Genomic DNA, 15,453 nt, shown 5'->3' with positions numbered 1-15,453 from the left:
ACAACAAAATGCTGGGGTGCCTGGGTGGTGTAGTCAGTTAAGTGACTAATTATTGGTTTCAGCTCAGGTCAAGATCCCACCATGGTTGTGAGATGGAGCTCTGCATCAGAATCCACGCTCAATGCACATGCTTCAGATTCTCTCTCTCTCCCTCTGCCTCTCCTGCTCATAATCTCTCTCTTTCTCTCTCAAATAAATATTTAAAAAACAACAACAGCAACAACAACAACAGAGTGCTGGAATAGTTGTGCTGACTACACTGCTAGGAATTTAAAAAATTCCTCCATAACCACTGGACATCTCAAAATGTTTTGTTTTGTTTTTTTAAGATTTTGTTTATTTATTCATGAGAGACACAGAGAGAGAGAGAGGCAGAGACACAGGCAGAGGGAGAAACAGGCTCCATGCAGGGAGCCCAATGTGGAACTCAATCCCAAGACCACGGGATCATGCCCTGAGCCAAAGACAGATGCTCAACTGCTAAGCCACCCAGGGATCCCCTTCAAAATGTTTTTAAACTCTTGCTAAGAAAACCTAAAATCCCAAATCAGACTTTGGCAAAGATTTTAAAAGAAGGAACTAAATTTGTGATTCACTATATTGTTATGCTAATATTAAGTTACACTATTTAATTAAGATAAGTGGCTTTTAAGAGAGTACTGCAAAAATGGCATCCAAATTGAAAATGACTAAATAAATGTGTCTATTTTGGTATGACATGATAATTTATGTGGTAAACCTGATGGAATCTACAAAAATGCTACTAGAATTAATGTATGAGTTTAATAAAGTTGTAGGATACAATATCAATATACAAAAAAATCAAGCTTTTATATGTTGAGGTCATTTCCTTCTGTTCCTATTTTGTTCAGTCTTTTTATCATGAAAAAGTACTGGATTTTGTTGAACATTTATTTCTGCAGCAATCAAGATGGTCAAATGGGTTTTTTGCTTTATTTTGATGATGCAGCATATTATAGTGATCAATTTTCATATGTTGAACCATCCTTGCATTCTAGGAACACATAACAGCTGTCTGTCATGAGGCTGGGAGTATGGGGTGGGTAGCTGCTTTGGAACTAAGAGAGGAAATTAACCAAACTTAACTGCAATTTATAGTTGAAGATTTCCCCTGGAAGTTATAAGCCTTCAACTGACTCCAGAGTTCCAAAATAGTTATATTACATAGTTTCTGCAGTGCAACTGATGTCTAGGTGAGGAGACAGATTCTTGGTGCTTCCCACTCTGCCATTTCTTGGAATTCCTCCCCAGATAATCAATTTTTGATTAGCACATTAAAATGTGCTTGGCAATCAGAGAAATTTGATCGATGACTGGTTATTTGATTATATTAAAGAACTATTCTTAGTATGCTAGGTGGAGTAATAGTACGTGGTTATGTTTTGGAAAAGTATCTTAAACTTTTAGAAATTTATTCTGAAACATTTATAAATAAAATGATAAATATCTGGGATTTGCTTCAAAATGATCCTGGAGATGGTAAGGACTGGTGGCAGTATAGATGAAACAAACTGAGCATGAATTCATAATTATTAAAGCTGGATAAGGCGTACATAGGGGTTCACGAGTCTCTCATTGTTATATATGTTGAAATTTTCCATAATAAAAAATATTTAAGGGATAATAAAAAAGCCTGTAGCAAAATTAGTGTAATAGGTGAATTAATAAAAAGATCCAAATAATGAGACAGAAACATAAACCTCAAAACAAAACAAAACAAAACAATGGGAATTAAAAAAACAATGTGTGTGTGTGTGCAAGTGTGTATATCTGAGGATAATTAATTCAGAGATACTCTGAGAATGTTACTAAACTTTAAGCTTTCCAAGAGCAGACAACATACCCTATCTGTTTGTTCACCATCCTAAATCCTCAGCAACATACCTAATGTCTAGTACATCCAAATACTTACTGAATAAACAAACAATTCAATCAGACCTATGCTCCCATATGCAAGGACTCTGTAAAATCTGTAAGAATTCAAGATAGTGTGGTTTTTAATAATGCTTAGAAAACTAACTTTAATAAATTTTCCTTTTTTCTCATCACCACCTTTGTCCATCGACTTTTAGTATAACAATTCCCCTCTTTCATTTTATGAAAGCTATTCTTGATGTTGTATCTACTTACCACTTCTTGTTCCTCCCTCATCAAACCTGTTTATATTCTTGTTCTTGGGAAAGATATTCTCCTTCTCAGTATATTCTTAAGTCTTAGATCTAAGAAACTGTCTACTTTTCTCCATTTGATCTCTTTAAAACTAATAATTTCTTTCAAACAAGGAAAGGTTGTGAAAGTTTCTACCTACTCCAGTCGTTTTATATATTTAATTAACATCTTAATACAGCTAAGCTAATGACTTTGCCTAATGAGTTATAAATATTAGTACCTCTGACTTTATTTTTAGTTTTCATCCTTGTTGGTCAGAAATACAAGTGTTACCTGAATCACTCAGTAGAACACATTTTACAACTCTGAGAATACCTGATGATGGGTTTGATCTCATGTTCAGTACACCAGCAGACAAATAAAATTTATAGTTATATTCTAACTTTATTTATTTATTTGAGAGAGAGAGAGAGAGAGAGAGAGAGAGAGAGAAAGGGAAGAGCACAAGCAGGGAGAATAGCCAAGGGAAGAGCAGGGAGCCCGATGCAGGGCTCGATCCCAGGACCCTGGGAACATGACCTGAGCTGAGGCAGACGCTTAACCAACTGAGCCACCAGGGCCCCTCGCCTTAAATCTATTTTATTTATTTTATTTTATATTTCTATTTATTTATTCATGAGAGACACACAGAGAGAGGCAGAGATATAAGCAGAGGGAGAAGCAGGCTCCCCGTGGGGAGCCTGATGTTGGACTTGATCCCAGGACCCCAGGATCACGCCCTGGGCCAAAGGCAGACACCTAACCACTGAGCCACCCGGTGCCCCGCATTAAATCTATTTTAAAGAATTTGTTTTGTCAAAGACAAATGTGTCTACATTTTGTGTTGGGAGTTAGGGTTTCTTCAAAATCTGAAATACATGTTTAATAGCCCCAACAATGCATTCCTAGTATGACCTGGCCACTTTCCATTTTATAGACCATCTACAGTTGCTGGAATCCATACAGGAAAAGAGAAATTACTATTTCTCTAGCCAGTCTGTTATATTTGAATGGAAAAAACAAATGTCTATCGTCATTTAAGAAGTAGAATACTTGTTTTCTATTTGCACATCTTTTACTATTCTATGAAAAAAAGGAAAATTATCCCCCTACTGATTTCCAGTAAAAGTCCTATTCACAACATAAACAAATCCCTAAAAAAAGGACATCTTTGTTACTTTTTATATGCTTTACTTAGAGTCCACTGAAAATGGGCTCAATATTACTTAAATAGTCAACTTTGGGTCTAGGTAGAAAAAAAATCAACCTGAACCAGAAATTAAATTAACTTTAATTTCAAGTTAAACTGGGAAATGCTTTTTGCCATAAGCTATATGCCATAACTAGTAGCACTCACCACTGTGAATTCAAACTGTTTCAAACAAGTTAAGAAACAAAGGCATTGTGATCTCTATCATTCAGTGTGTTTAATATAACCAGACTAGAATTTAATATGAGCTAATTAGAAGCCACAAAGTAAATTCTAATAACAGTAATGAAAATAGAATCTCTTCCATGTCATTCAAAAGTCTAGAAAAATGACTTATATTATGGCAAAATGTGGACTCATAATGACAATATCAGCAATGTATAGTTTTTAAAATGAGCCTGGAATTGATATCAGAAACTAGATTTCAAAATACAAAAACAGCACTTTCTCAATTTGTTATCATTACACAGCACACTTGTAAAGACCACCACAAAATGGTACTTAAACCAACCCAATATTACATGGTTACTTTATGGATAAAGAACATTTTAGGTAAACATATAGAAGACAAACACCTTAAGAGAATTACTTGCTCCATTCTACTAGAGCCTAACAGCATATTCAAGGTTGCTCAATAAGATTATTATAATCTTTTAGTCAGTTTAGTCTTTTTATACTACACCATAAGCCCTTCAGCTCTAAAGAGAAAATAATTTTAACTAAGACAACCATAGAACTTTGCCCCAATGAAGTCTAGTTGCCATAAGTATTTTTTTATTTTCTAGTATCTTTTGTGAAATGGCTTCTCCTAAGTAAAACCAAGATATAAAATTAATGAATGAAAATCTAAAATGGAGACTAAACTTGACTGAACTACGTGACTAAGTCAAGCAGCATTTTCATGGGACATAATGAATGTCAATGGGTTGGAATTGCAAAAAGGCTTAGATTTAAACTGAAACCTATTATTGATTAAGATAAAGGCTTAATGCAGGTTGTTTCTTTGACCAGGTTTTGTATTACACTTTAAATAAATCAGAGTTTAGAAAATTTTACAATTGCACCCAAAACCATAAGACACCTAGGAATAAACCTAACCAAAGAGGTAAAGGATCTGTACTCTAAAAACTAGAACACTTATGAAAGAAATTCAGGAAGATATAAAGAGATGGAAGAACATTGCATGCTCATGGACTGGAAGAATAAATATCGTGAAAATGTCCATGCTACCCAGAGCAATTTATACATTCACTGCAATCCCTATCAAAATACCATGGTCTTTCTTCACAGAGTTGGAATAAATAATCCTAAGATTTGTATGGAACCAGAAAAGACCCCAAAGAGCCAGAGGAGTGTTGAATAAGAAAACCCAAGCTGGAGGCATCACAATGCTTGACTTCAAGTTGTATTACAAAGCTGTGATCATCAAGACAGTATGGTATTGGCACAAAAGCAGACACACAGATCAATGGAACAGAATAGAGAACTCAGAAATGGAGCCTCAACTCTATGGTCAACTCATCTTCAACAAAGCAGGAAAGAATATCCAATGGAAAAAAAGACAGTCTCTTCAACAACTGGTGTTGGGAAAATTGGACAGCCACATGCAGAAGAGTGAAACTGGACCGTTCTCTCACACCATACACAAAGATAAACTCAAAATGGTTGAAAGAGCTAAATGTGAGACAAGGATCCATCAAAATCACAAAGGAGAACACAAGCAGCAACCTTGTTGAAGTTGGCCACAGCAACTTCTTGCAAGACACATCTATGAAGGCAAGGGAAACAAAAGCAATAATTAACTACTGAGACTTCATCAAGATAAAAAGCTTCTGCACAGCAAAGAAAACAGTCAACACAACTAAAAGACAACCTACAGAATGGGAGAAGATATTTGCAGATGACATATCAGATAAAGGGCTAGTATCCAAGATCTATAAAGAACTTATCAAACTCAACACCCAAAAAACAAACAATCTAGTCAAGCAATGGGCAGAAGACATGAACAGACATTTCTCTAAAGACGACCTACCCATGGCCAACAAGCATATGAAAAAATGCTCCACATCACTTGGCATCACGGAAATACAAATCAAAACCACCATGAGATACCACTTTACATCGGCGAGAATGGCTAAAATTAACAAGACAGGAAACAACAAATGTTGCTGATGTTGGAGATGTGGAGAAAGGGGAACCCTCATGCACTGTTGGTGGGAATGCAAGCTGCTACAGCCACTCTGGAAAACAGTGTGGAGGTTCCTCAAGAAGTTAAAAATAGAGCTACCCTATGAACCAGCAATTGCACTACTGGGTATTTACCCCAAAGATACAGATGTCATGAAATGATGGGACACCTGCACCCCAATGTTCATAGCAGCAATGTCCACAACAGACAAACTGTGGAAGGAGCCATGATGTCCTTCAACAGATGAATGGATAAAGAAGATGTGGTATGTGTGTATATATATATATATATATAGATGGAGGAGGTGGATGGGGGAATAGGGTAACTGGTGACAGACATTAAGGAGGGCATTGACGAGATGAGCACTGGGTGTTACACTACATGTTGGCAAATTTAAATAAAAATAAAATAATGCTTACTAGTAATAATGAGAACTGATACTAAATTTCATCAAAATGAGTAAAAATCTAGTAAAGCTTAAAATGATTTCAACTGTCCGGACCAATCACTGAAGTAAATTATAAAATCATCTGAATTATTTATTAGGAATACAATAAGGTATGACTAAAATCTCCCAAACAGATTTGAACTATTAAAAACATTTTCTCTTATTGCACCTTTTTTTTTTAAGATTTTTTATTTATTCAGGAGAGAGAGAGAGAGAGAGAGAGAGAGAGGCACAGACATAGGCAGAGGGAGAAGCAGGCTCCATGCAGGGAGCCCGACGTGGGACTCGATCCTGGGACTCCAGGATCACGCCCTGGGCTGAAGGCAGGCGCTAAACCACTGAGCCACCCAGGGATCCCCTCTCTTATTGTACCTTTTCCCTATTATTTCCTTGTTAGCTATAAATTATTATCATTCTTTATATAACTGCTGCCTGATAGGCCAAATAAAAAGAATCTTGTAAATTCTCTATTAAGTTATGTAAACTACTTATTTTTATGTAGAATACAGGTATCAAAGGTCAAGGTTTTTTTTTTTAATATTTTATTTATTTATTCATGAGAGACACAAAGAGAGAGAGAGAGGCAGAGACACAGGCAGAGGGAGAAGGAGGCTCCATGCAGGGAGTCGGACACGGGACTCGATCCTAGGTCTCCAGGATCACACCCTGGGCCAAAGGCAGCGCTAAACCGCCAGCCGGGCTGCCCAAGGTCAAAGATTTTTTTCTTTATCCTCCTTTACACTTGATTCTAGCCAAAAGACCAAGAAGCTATTATCGTCCTTTACATATTTATTTTCTAGTATAGTACTCAGTTTCTAAGCCTGTTGATGTCTTTTGGGATTTAAGTTGCTTAAATAGCCTTTTTACAATAGTATTTCACTTAAAGCAATGGTTTGGGAACACCAGTACATTTGAATGCCAAGAAAAGTTATAACAAGAAAAAAATGTAATCACTTAAAAAATATGTATAAATAGCTGACCTCATCTGATTAAACTCTCTAATTCATTTAGTTGAACCAGTCAAATCATTCTTTTTAAAGTAGCTGCTGTGCTTTTCTAAACTGGGAATAAAAGTTCCAGTCAGAGAAAGCATTCTTTACTAACATAAGTGCTTAATTTTGTTGGAGTGGGAGAAAGGACTCTTATTTACCTGTAGCCAAAGAAGGAAAAGTGCAAGTGACTGGCATTGTTAATCTCTAACAAATAATATGTTAAAAATATAGTTCCTGAATTCAAAGAGCTTTTGGACTAGATGGAAAAAATGATCATGAATACATTAAATAATTAAAGAAAAATATTTTTCTGAAATATGTTTTTTCCTACTGAGATTTTCCTCATCTCCTTGAAGAAAAGCATGAAAGTAAGCATCTGTTAAATGGCAATATTTGAAAGTGAAAGTAAGGTCCAACTGAAATGCTGTTTTGCTCTACTCTAAAAGATTAATAAAGCCAACATGGTTTGAAATCATTAGCATGATTTACAAGTGAAATTCTCTAATATAGAACCACAGAAATCAGCACATAGAGGATCAGATTTGCACTACAAGTAAAAGCACTTGGACAAGGAGAAAAAATAAACTAAAGCAGGTGGCAGGTACTTGTTACAGTATGCAGAGCTCAACTACGACCAAATCATAGTTTAAATATAACTTTTATTGAATAAAATCTAATGAATATGTGGAAATGGAAGAAACTCAGAAACTATAGTTATTTCCATTTTAAATGAGGATGATAGTTCTGCACCACCAGCTGTTTATAGTTCATTGAATGAAGTTCTGGTTGATAGGAGATAATTACCTCTTCCCTACAGGAGGCAAGTGTTTCTCATTCTGCAGACACCCCTGATAAATGGTCATGGGAGTATGAGACCAAGACAGCATGCCAAGATCAGTTTGGTTTTTAATGATCTCTTTAAACACTTGATTTTCTATTTTTTTCCTATGTAAGTTTAGGAAAACGTGCACCTTGAAATATAGAGAATTAGGTCACTGGCTATTATTTTGCTTTTACAAGGCACTTCAACCTTAGAAGGAAAGCAGAGTGACTGTACACAGAAAGTATACCATCCATAGTATTAGAAATGGATGGGATTGGTTCCAACTTCAAGCATTTTGAAGTTACTTACTAATTCATTGTTTACCCCAAGACTATTCTTTAAGTTTCCTGTCAGATAACAATGCGCCCATCATCCCAGTCACTTCAGCTCTCTCAGCCACTTGGAAGGGCCTATCAATTATACCTTCCCAGTCTCTCTCAATTTTGTCTCTTCATTTCCAATTCAAATTGACACACACCTCCATATTTCTCATCTGCAGGGTGGTCCTCACCTCCTAAATGGTCTCCTTGCCTCTAGTCTCTTTCTATACTATTCCAGTTCAGCCAAAATAATACTTTCGAATTAATAGCAACACCCTCATCATGCCACTCTTAGATGTAAAAATTTTTCAAAAGTGGGTTGTAATTCCAAAATGGAGAAAAGCATATTAAGCAAAAATCCAAAATTTAAAAAGTAAACCACTTCTGTTATTAGAAATAGTTAAGATTAGGTATGCATATTAATAAGAGAAGAAAACACAAAAAATGAAGAGAATACATTTAAAAGGGCCTAGGACTTGAGGCTGTTTATTGTTAAAATGATGTTTTTGCAACAAATTCTCTCAGCAACCACTTGCTGCTTATGCAACATAAAGCTTAACCGGCACCCAAAGAACCCTGCAATTTGGCTCCCAAACCTACCTTTTCTAGCTTATTTTATACCCCACCTATTCATACAACCCAAAACTCCAGACAAATTAAAATATTCCATTACTCAATGGGTTCCTGTCCTGCACTTTCCCGGCTATGGACTATTATTCATATCATATGCTCCAGCTAGTATACTCTTTTCCATTTCTATGTGTCTAAATCCTACCTAATCATCCTTTTTAGCTCAATTCAAATAGCTTTTCCACAAAGCTATCCCTGACATCTTCTTCCTCCAATGAACATTTCACCTGTATGTCGCACATAAAATACCACTTTCTACTTTGCATGGTAGTGTGTGTGTGTGTATATGTAAGCAGTAGCTCCTTTAAGGCAGGGACTTTGTTTTAGCCGTCTTTGTATTGTACTGGAGATATAACATAGCATCTTTCTGAATAAATACATAAAATGAGTAAATACTTTAAAAAAACAAGGGCTAGAAAGACTAAAAACCAACATCTCTTATATGCTTATATGATTTTCCTTCTTTTCTCACTCAGGTTTACTTCTTTACCTAATTTTCTTACCTGAAGGTATGTTATTCTCCGCTGGACCAGGTCTGTCAGATCTTTGGCCTCTTTTTCCCGCCAATCACCTGCTCCATCTGTTTGACTGAGGTAGTATAGATCCGTCATTATAGACCTATAGACAAACAACATTTGGAGGTCTAACTTATTTGTACTTCATCATAGGATTACACAGAGTCATAAGAAGAGAACCAAATTCTTCATAAAGATTGGTGCTCACACTGATGCTAGTTCTTTTTTTTTTTTTTGATGCTAGTTCTCTTCCTTTATTTTCTATTAAGACTGTGAAATTCAACAATTAGTTCCTAACATCCAAGATTCATTCCTTCAGTAAATTTCCACTGTTGAGAAAAACATGCTGGTTTTTCCCATGCCAGTCAGCTGCATTTATTTCCCAATGCAAAGTGCTACAGACATTGGGGGAAATGGAAACCCACAGCAAAGAAATAGGTAAATTAATATAAGGGAGAGAAATAAGTTGGTGCCAGTATTTGAATACTACATCTTTGTTCTCTCTGTCATTTCCTTTCCCCACTTAAATGATCTCTTCATACATAAACACTCTGAGTGGTTGGAATAAAAGATAGAGGAAAGTTCTGACATAAGTCTTAAACAATGGTCCAAACCAAGGTTCAGCAAACATTTTTCTGTAAAGAACCAGATAATACATATTTCAGGCTTTGTGGGCCTCTGTTGCTTTTGTAGCAGGAAAGCTGCCATAGACAATATGTAAATGAATGCATGTGCCTGTTTTCCAATAAAACTTTATTCATAAAAACAGGCTACGGGCCAAATTTGGACCTTTGGGAGGTGCTTAAGTCATGAGGGCGGAACCCTTATGAATGGGATTAGTGCTCTTATAAAAGACCCCACAGAACTCCCTAACCCCTTCCGCCATGTGAGAACACAGTGAGAAAGTGCTGTCCATGAACAAGAAAGCAGGTCCTTACCAGATACCAAATATGGACTAGATCTTGGACTTCCTGGCTCCAGAACTATGAGAAATAAGTTTCTGTTGTTTATAAACTACACAGTCTTTGTTATTTTTGTTGTAGAAAGCTGAACAGACTAGGCATTGCTATTTACACTACAATGCCTCAGAGTTGTTTTAGAGCTTTTACCTTGTATATGAAGAGTGCCTATGAATAGTTCTACAACTAAGAGAAAGTAACTATTGGGTGTGGGTGACATGGTACTGACGGCCAGTCAGAAAAATGATCCAATACCCAGTGCCTTACAGGACTCTTGTTTGATCAGTGAGAACTCATTTAGCAGATAATGAAGCTAGCCTTTAAAAATTGTGATTTACCTAGGAGTACATGGCATAGTCTTAATTCTCTGTTATTCCTGGCTCTTAACTAGTTGCTAAACCATTTAATAAAAAACCAATAACACCACACAGGAAAAACTAAAGTCTTATTTACTATCATAGAAAATTATTTAAAGGGATGCCTGGGTGGCTCACTGGTTGAGCATCTGCCTTTGGCTCAGTTTGTGATCCTGGAGTCCTGGGACTGAGTCACACATGAAGCCTGCTTCTCCCTCTGCCTATGTCTCTGCCTCTCTGTGTCTCTCATGAATAAATAAATAAAATCTTAAAAATAAAAAAGAAATTAACTTATAGTCTTACACAATGGATAGAGGTTCAACTTTTAAGTTTTTTCAGATTATAAAACTGAGGCCCCTGTGGATTTTTAGGTAGCCTACAGTATTTTTATAACGTTTTACATTTTTTAAAAAAGATTTTATTTATTTATTCCTGAGAGACACAGAGAGAGAGAGAGGCAGAGACACAGGCAGAGGGAGAAGCAGGGTCCATGCAGAAAGCCCAACGTGGGACTCGACCCCAGGACTCCAGGATCACGCCCTGGGCTGAAGGCAGGTGCTAAACCGCTGAGCCACCCAGGGATCCCTAAAGTTTTACTTTTATTAGGGGAAATGTCACTACCCATAAGAAATTGTGTGAGTTGATCATGGAAACACATGAGAAGTCTTAGACTATAATGGTGCTACAGGGCTCTGCTGGAAGTTTATTTAAATTAGTTTCTCAGGGTCTATTTATTTTATTTTTTATTTTTCTTAAAGATTTTATTTATTTATTGATAGAGACAAAGAGAGAGAAGCAGAAACATAGGCAGAGAGAGAAGCAGGCATCATACAGAGAGCCTGATGTGGGACTCGATCCAGGGTCTCCAGGATCATGCCCTGGGCTGCAGGCGGCGCTAAACCACTGCGCCACCGGGGCTGCCCTCAGGGTTTATATATATATATATATATTTTTTTTTTTAATTTATTTGAGAGACAGTGTGTGCAGATGTGTGAGCAGGGGGGAGGGGAAAAGGAGAGAATCCTCAAGCAGACTCCCTGCTGAGGGTGGAGCCCACAGAGAGCTCAATCTCAGGATCCATGAGATCATGACCTAAGGCAAAACCAAGAGTCAGATGCTTAATGGATTAAGCCACCCAGTTTCTCAGTTTTTTTTTTTTTTTTAGTTCCTCAGTTTTATAAGCCTCTGCCCCATCACTCTCATCATGATGATTATTTTTTATACCTCATAGGTTTCATCATATCCAAATATGGTTATTGGTTATTTGCTTTTTTCTGCCTATTAAATATGAGCGATCTCAAAACCTGTTATAAGCCTCAATCTTTTTTTTTTTTTAAAGATTTATTTATTTATTTATCCATGATAGAGAGAGAGAGAGAGAGAGAGAGAGAGAGGCAGAGACACAGGCAGAGGGAGAAGCAGGCTCCATGCCGGGAGCCCGACACAGGACTCGATCCCGGGAGTCCAGGATCGCGCCCTGGGCTAAAGGCAGGCACCAAACCGCTGAGCCACCCAGGGATCCTGTAAGCCTCAACTTTAAATAGCAGTACTCTTTCTGGAGATGTAGTATAGTGGGATAAATAAGCAGTTTACAGGCAAATGCCTATTGAAGGAAAAAAAGGAAATCCAATATGCTCTGCATGGCTTTAACATTAAACCTACACATACTCATTGACAAACAGCACTACATTTCATTTCACTGTATACAGGTAAAAACTACATTAGGTCTAATTTGGAGGTGAGAGTTCTTTGAAATATAAAAATTGGCTCAGTTATGCTTTCACATCATAGTAAGCAAGCCATTCTTTAACCAGTGGGAATAAAAGCTAATCTCTGTATCTTTTAATAAATTAGAAAAAATAATGAATGTTTTTACCAAATTACATCAGTACTAAGTCTTGGCAATTAATTCACATCAATCCCTACCTGTTAAGAAAATAGGATAACCAAGCTTATAATTAGAGAGCCAAATATCAAAAAAAGAAAAAAGAAAAAGAAAAAAGTGCACTAATTTTTTATGATAACACAGAGTCTCAGCTACTCTATTCCAAGAGTCAACTAAAATCAAGCTTGCTTTTAAAATCTTTTTTCTTGGCTTTTCTGTTAGAGACCATGTAAGGAAGACAAGCCCAGGAAACAATCTTATTTTTATTTTTTATTCTTTTTAAATATTTTATTTATTTATTTGACAAAGAGAGAGGGAGCCAGAGAGCACAAGCAAGGGAAACAGCAGAGGGAGAGGGAGAAGTGGGCTCCCAACTGAGCAGGGAGCCTGATGTGGGACATAATCCCAGGACCCCAAGATCACGACCTGAGCCAAAGGCAGATGCTTAACCGACTGAGCCACCCAGGTAGCCTACAATCTTATTATTTTTTTAAGATTTTATTTATTTATTCATGAGAATACACAGAGAGGAGAGAGAGAGAGGCAGAGACACAGGCAGAGGGAGAAGCAGGCTCCATGCAGGGAGCTCGTTGTGAGACTCCATCCTGGGTCTCCAGGATCACGCCCTGGGCTGAAGGCGGCGCTAAACCCCTGAGCCACCCAGGCTGCCCTACAATCTTAAATTTAAATTAATTCTTTGCTGATACAATAATATTTAGAAGTTACCATCCCATAAAATTTATCATCTTTTAGCCAAAGACATGACAAAAATCAAATAGAAAGTTATGGATCATTACTGGGAAACAAGGTGACTAAAAGTCATTCTACAGAAATGTTGAGTTTTCAGTGACTACTCAGATTAAATTTCCTAGAAGTGTTCCAAAAGCTGGTAATCTGGCTGTCTTGGTTTAGACTATGAATAGATATCAAGAAATTTGGGAGGTAGGTGGTAAATCTTAAGGTCTGGTATGAGGCCAGGTCAAAGCGTGGGAAATACAAACCCAGGCAAAATACCAGCAGACTAGTGCTAGTCACTTGAGGTAGGGTATAGATGCCTGAAGATAACCAGTAGACTAGAATATAATCTGTGACTCTGAGTGCAAGCCAGCTACGACAGGTATCAAACTTCTACTTCAAAAGCTGGGCTACATTTATGTTTTTTGTATTTTCAGTAAATTTTCCTAGTTCTATATTTTAATACCCATAAAACCATTTTTAAATGTTTCAGTCAGTCTCAATTATGTCAATGAAGAACCACAAGTAGAGTATTTTGTTTATACCTGATTCGAAATGTTAAAGACAAAAATTCCCCTCTGAGGGTGAGCAAAGAGCAGACATAATTCAAGAAAATATCAAGGTGAAGGATCCATCATTTGTTAAAGTAAATGTGACTAAGAGAGGCTATACCACAGAGTCTAACCCATAAGTAAATCTGGATCACGGGCAAGAAAACTTACTTGGGCTTTGTCCAAGGCTGCTTTTACTATGATTTGCTCCTGGGGCAGAAATAAGCAGTGCAAAGGATAAAAATGTCACCAGGAGACAGATAGGGAGACAATGTTCCTTTTGCCTTCCTGGTCTCAAGGAGGAAGTTTAGGACCATCTCTTTTTGACAGCCCACATGGGTGGGGAGGAGTCCAGAAGAGCAAGAACAAAAATAGTTCATACTATCACATAAGGCCATGATTATGCTACTTGATGAGTGATGTCCTACCAACCTCATGTTTAGGTTCTAAACCTTGAAATTCTTTCTACTGAGCACTATAACAGTTTCCCCTTATCTGTGCTTGCCCTGCAGCATCTAAGAGTTTTCTATTTATATCTTCTTTTGGGGCTTTCCTTACGCAGGTCTCCTTAGAACCCACTAGAATCTATAATGTTTCAGTCACTGTGGAAAGTGTTTTATATATTTTCCCACATTTAATCAACACAATGCTATGATAAAAGACTTATATCCCCATGTGTAAAAAAGAACTTAACAATTAAGGAAAAGTATTTTGGAGTAAAATAGCTTAGCTACTTACTTGTGTAAACTCTCTAATTTCTCTAAGCCTGAATATAACTTTATTTATATAATGGGAAATGATAATACTTGCCTCAAAGTATCACTACGCTGATAAAATAAGACAATGAATGGTAAAGCCTTTATCACAGTAACTGACATGTAGGAAATCCTACCTAACTATTTTTAATGTCAAATCATTCTTGAGTTTGGAAACCACACTCAAGGAGATGTAAGGTTGGGGGCAGACAAAGCAGAATCAGAGCGATTAGATGAGACACCTTTTCTACCTTTAGATTCTCCTTCCAGTGCAAATTTTATTTTAGGGGAGGGTGTTTCTGAGAATCATGATCTGGTTGATAGAGACTAAGTGATAAGAAGAATAAGGACAACTTCATATGACAATGTTCCCTTGTCCACGGATATTAGGAGGAGTGTTCTAGCAGCACTTAAAAATAAGCCTGATTCCTTAGGAGAAAGACAATCAGACAAAAACACTTTGTCCAAAGAAATTAACAACTGAGGAATGAGTATCTACATTCCAGTGTAATTTAAGTCTCAATCAAATCACATCTCAAAGAACTTAAGGTCTTCCTTGATTCCTTCCTCTGTGTGTGTGTGTGTACATGAAATAAAAAACAAATAACAGCTTTGAAGGTTCACAAAACTTAACTTTTCAAGAGTGGAAATACCAATTCTTTGACCTTTCAAAGACAGTCTAGTAGCATTTGCCGTATAAAAATAGTGAAAACACAAGCTATTGTGCTATAATAGCTATGATCAGCAGTTCTGATCAAATAAATCTATAAGCTGTTGGCCTACTAATCTTCCCTATAACCAGAGATTGCACCTCTTACCTGAGTTGAAGTCCTTTCCCTTGCTACATAACCCCAATACACAGTATTCAACAGCCAATCAGCATAATTAGCCATAAGTATTATTTATCATTTGGGAAA

The 15,453-nt window shown here is 36.8% G+C and overlaps 1 protein-coding gene across 14 annotated transcripts in view; it reads right to left on the bottom strand.

The window, feature by feature from the left end:
- The window catches only part of FUT8 (fucosyltransferase 8), a 301,256-nt gene that overhangs the window by 82,027 nt on the left and 203,776 nt on the right, over positions 1-15,453 (bottom strand). For all 14 annotated transcript variants that reach the window (XM_035720216.2, XM_025443649.3, XM_035720221.2 and 11 more), the window contains one exon: positions 9,284-9,398. In XM_035720216.2, coding sequence (XP_035576109.1) covers positions 9,284-9,398 — 115 coding nt within the window. The remainder of the gene's footprint in view (positions 1-9,283; positions 9,399-15,453) is intronic.

Source organism: Canis lupus, chromosome 8, assembly GCF_003254725.2.
Source record: "Canis lupus dingo isolate Sandy chromosome 8, ASM325472v2, whole genome shotgun sequence".
NCBI lineage: Eukaryota > Metazoa > Chordata > Mammalia > Carnivora > Canidae > Canis > Canis lupus.
The sequence above is the reverse complement of the archived record's forward strand: the minus strand, read 5'-3'. Positions and strand labels throughout refer to the sequence as shown.